At 38.8% G+C, this 4,257-nt stretch overlaps 1 protein-coding gene across 1 annotated transcript in view; it reads right to left on the bottom strand.

Annotated features, from left to right (window-relative positions):
• Nucleotides 1-786: 786 nt before the first annotated feature.
• The window catches only part of LOC107676880 (importin subunit alpha-4), a 28,695-nt gene continuing 25,224 nt past the window's right edge, over nt 787-4,257 (bottom strand). Inside the window, exon 17 of the mRNA XM_016471607.1 lies at nt 787-3,374. Coding sequence (XP_016327093.1) covers nt 3,276-3,374 — 99 coding nt within the window. The 3' untranslated portion in view covers nt 787-3,275. The remainder of the gene's footprint in view (nt 3,375-4,257) is intronic.

The raw sequence follows: 4,257 nt of genomic DNA, 5'->3' as shown, positions 1-4,257 counted from the left end.
TTCTTAAAAGCTGAAGAATTCCAAAGGAACTCCGTTATTTTGACAGGAAAATACAACAAAGAATATCGTTTACATGTATCACATCAATTCTGCATGTTATGTAAGACTCTCTCGCTCTCTCTCTCACTTTGCGTGTGTGAGAGAAAGCGTCAGCGAGTCGTACGCCTTCACACTAAAGTTTACGTTACGCCAAATACACAAACACAGGTGCATTGCGCATCCATTGAGATGAAATGATAAATAGCAAAGATCACTTGACGGAGAGTGAAACTCTGAAGCGCTCAGTCAGTGTTTGGCGAGTGAAAATATATCTGTGCTAAACTTACACTCAGCCTCCAACTCACACACTGGCGAGTAAAATCTAAGAATTTATTAGCCATTGGCTAATATTAGACATCATTTAGTCACCCAGAGTGAAGATTTAGTCGCATATGCGAGTGATTTACTCGCAATGTAGAGGGTTGGTCAATCTAAATTGCTTTTAAACATCAGCTTTCTAAAAAGTTTGGAGAAAGCTCATCCCTCATGCACGTAAACTCTCGTGGTAATTGTAGTCCTTATGTAGCACGTTGGGTGACTGGTGTGGTTCTGATTTAGCGCCAACCTCTGTAAGCTCACTTGAGAAACAACTTTGAAAACGGCACTTATTAGAAAGAGCGAAAAAGAGACTTCTGAATAGAAAAAGGTAAATTAAATGCCACAACAGGGACAAGAAGTAAAGGTATCAGGTAAAAGAGAAGAGACACCAAAGCATCAGAAGGTCAATCATAAGAGAGCAATAAAAAGGATGGCTAACAGCAAGTTTATTTTGGTTAGGTTCATTGATACATAAAGCACGTCCTGAGGGAGTGATGAGTGAAAGATGTGTTGCCATAGAAAGGTGGAGGTGGGGAGGGGAAGTGGATAGGTTGAGAATTGTGGGTAGTTGTGATCCATATGAAAAGAATGAGAAGGGAGCAAAATGGAAGTTAAGGAGATCAAGTACAATTCAGCCAGCAGACTAAAGGAGAATTTAATAAGAATTATACTCTACTCCAGAGAACGTGTCATGGTAAAGTCCAGAGATAGGCAGACATAACACCCAAAAGACCACATTTTATAAGCAGCTCCAATGCAACGTGGTAGACATTATGAACCTTTTTTTAGTTGCTTTGAAATGAAAAACAAAAGGCACAATGAATTTCAACTCATTCTTTATCTTTAATATGCACAAGAGTTGAAAAAAAAAATACTGATGAGCCACCTTAAAGAGAAATTCGGTTCTAAAATTTATAAAAACATACAAACAATCAGAGGCCAAAATGTGATCTGTCGCTTTTTAGATCTTTTTTTTTTCTTTAGCAAGTAAAAATCTTGCAACAAGCAATAAGCTTGTATCCATTTCTGATACAAGACAAAACTTCTTTAAAGTGGCTCGTTTTCTAGTTGTCTAGATAAGTTCATGAATTTCAAACCTGTTTTTTCTTTTTGTTCAACAATAATGGCTAATTCAAAAATGATCAGGGCTGCCTTTAGCTTCCTTACTGTCTTTTTCAGCAGTTTGCGGCCCAAACATAACTACTTTAGTTCAAATGCAATTTTTTTCCCCATACATCCCTTTACAAGTTAATGCACAGGGGAAAAAAAAAAAAACATCCAGTCACAACAGTAAGAAAGCCCATTTTCCAAATAATGGCAATGATTTGCCATTACAAAATGAAAGTTAAACCAAAAATGAACAAAAAAAAAAAATTACCCCTATTGGCTGTAAATCAATAATCACAACGTTATTATTGTTCTGTAGCATCCCAACAACGTCTAGTGGACCTAAGTGTGGTAGTTTTGCATTATATACCTAAACAAGAAATATACTTTTATTTTAGTTGGTACAATTAGGTTTTGTAGCAAGTGAAATAAGATTAAAAACCAACTAAACAAAAAACGAACCACAATGTCATGGATCTCCTTTCCCCATTGCTTGTATAGTCAAAATTAAGCGAACATCGCTCTCCACTTACATTAAGCAATAAAACGGGAAAACCAAAAGTGTGCGCGTAAGACTGGAAAAACTGCAAAAGCTCCGCTGATCAAAACAAAAAAAGAATTCACAATCCAATCACTGTTGCAAAGTTTCTTGTGGTTTTGACTACCAAGTGACGAAATGCACTGATTTAGTGAAAATATCCTCCAAACGGTTACAACTGGACTTATCCCGATGAACTTATTACTATGCTTACAGACAGGAAGTACAGCAGATGAATCCAGAAAATAAAAAGCGCTGCCAAAGCACCCTTGTTAAGCAGAAAGACCTGTTAAGGTTATCTCAAAGAACTTCCAAAGGCTGGGGCGGCCCTTTAAAAGTCCTGGCTAAATTGACAAATCACATAGGATCCTCCTTTGACATGTCCGACAGTCCTACTGCAAACCAAAAAAAAAAAATCGGCACAATGAATGTCCACTACCCTATCGCTGCAGAACTTCGAAAATGAGGGCGCTTGAATGACTTAAATGAAATTTTCTCCATTCAAGTTTGTGATCTTCTGACGTGATTTTTTTTCTTCTTCATTATCTTCAGTGTTTTGTAAATATCCATAATTTCAGGATGAAGAAAAAGCAAAAATTGGTGGCGATAATTTAAGTTCTGTTTGCACACCACATATTTAGAGACACTCCCTTCCCACATTTGAATAATATTCCATGGAATAACCCATTATAGGCTAGTTCACAGACTTCGGATGAATGAGGGAGGGGGTCCAAATGGCTTAACACAGTCGAGGCTGGACGTATCGAGTTGGGTGTCTGGCTGAGACTCTAAGATCATTACCAGAAATGCAACATTTCGAGGGAAGGGATTTCTTGGAAACAAAAGAAAATCCCTGCCTTTATATTTCAAGAATAACTCTTTCTTTCATCTTCCTTGGCTGATATGATGGCTGGTACAACAACAGAAGTTCCTATTATTGTTCATGCTCACCTATGTGTGTGAGTGAGTGAAAGAGCAAAATATATATCCTTTTTTTGTTGTTTTGTTTTTTGGCAACTGCAGTATAATGAGTCTTGTTCTTTTTTTTCTTCCATGTCTTGAGGTTGTCGAGATCCATCCATATTTTGAGTGGAGTTGAGACTCAGATCCTTCAGTGCTAGTTTCTTCTGTGTGAGTGAGTGTCGTTTCTGAGCATGGTGATTGGTTGGTTTTTCTGGTTAGTGAGTGGTTGGGTAGATGATGGGTCAGTAGGTGGCAGGGGTTGAGGAGCAGCTGGGAAACCCACCATTCCTAAGTTCGAAGCTCCGGTTGTCTAGAACTTGAACTCCTTGGTTTGTAGGTTGGAGGATGGATCAAAGTTAAATGTGCCTCCCTGGGTGGCCTCAGGAATCAGGCTGGGGTCCTCATCAATCTAGAAACAGAACCAGACATTACTAACATGATATCTACTCATAATTCAAATCTAGACAGAACCACCAACAAATGGGGCTTTCACACCACGTAGTTATTGGAACTAGCCAGCATGGTGGTTCCTAGAGAACCAATTTCCCCCTTGGGCCATTTTCCTGGTTGCATTCGCACTGGCAGCAGGAACTCTGAATTTACAACTCTCATTTACAAACGTCAACAACCGGTAAATGGAGAACGCCATGATCGGAATCGTTTTTGTTGTGTGTCGTGGGTTTCGTTATAACAGAGATGGAATGTAAGCACACAATTTACACTTGAAAGAGCACAAAAATCTGACTAAATCTCCTATGACAACTTGCAGTGTGACAAATCATTGAGGCTAGTAGTTCCTATAGTAGTACTGTTTAAAGTCCCCCTGTAGTCAAATATTTTATCCCTTAAAACTTATGTTTGATCATCAAAATGACATATTTAAATGTTTTTTCTTGTGAAAATAATTTTCTCATGCCTTAAAATAGCTTGAATGTAACTCTACACCCGTGCCTCATTTACTATACGTGGAACTATGAATATGCAAATTAGTCCCGCCTCCACTCAGTCGCATCAGCCAGCGCCTCCTGATCCACTGAACTGAAGTAAACGCAAAACAACGGCATACACGGATAATGACTGATAAAACTATGTTTTTACTAGCGGACAACTACAGTGAATACTGTAACACACCTCTCCCGCATCGGCGTCTGCACTTCACATGCGTATGCTCGCGGGCGCGAATTAAGAATCACAAACGGCTGTATTCGAGTCTTCAAGGCATTTTAGGACACAACATCGTCAAGTAAGTAACTTTAACGAATGTTACAGTATTCACTGTAGTTGTCCGCTAG

This window comes from Sinocyclocheilus anshuiensis, unplaced genomic scaffold (genome assembly GCF_001515605.1).
Source record: "Sinocyclocheilus anshuiensis isolate Anshui unplaced genomic scaffold, SAMN03320099.WGS_v1.1 scaffold2166, whole genome shotgun sequence".
Classification (NCBI taxonomy): domain Eukaryota; kingdom Metazoa; phylum Chordata; class Actinopteri; order Cypriniformes; family Cyprinidae; genus Sinocyclocheilus; species Sinocyclocheilus anshuiensis.
This window is presented reverse-complemented; position numbering and strand designations above follow the sequence as displayed.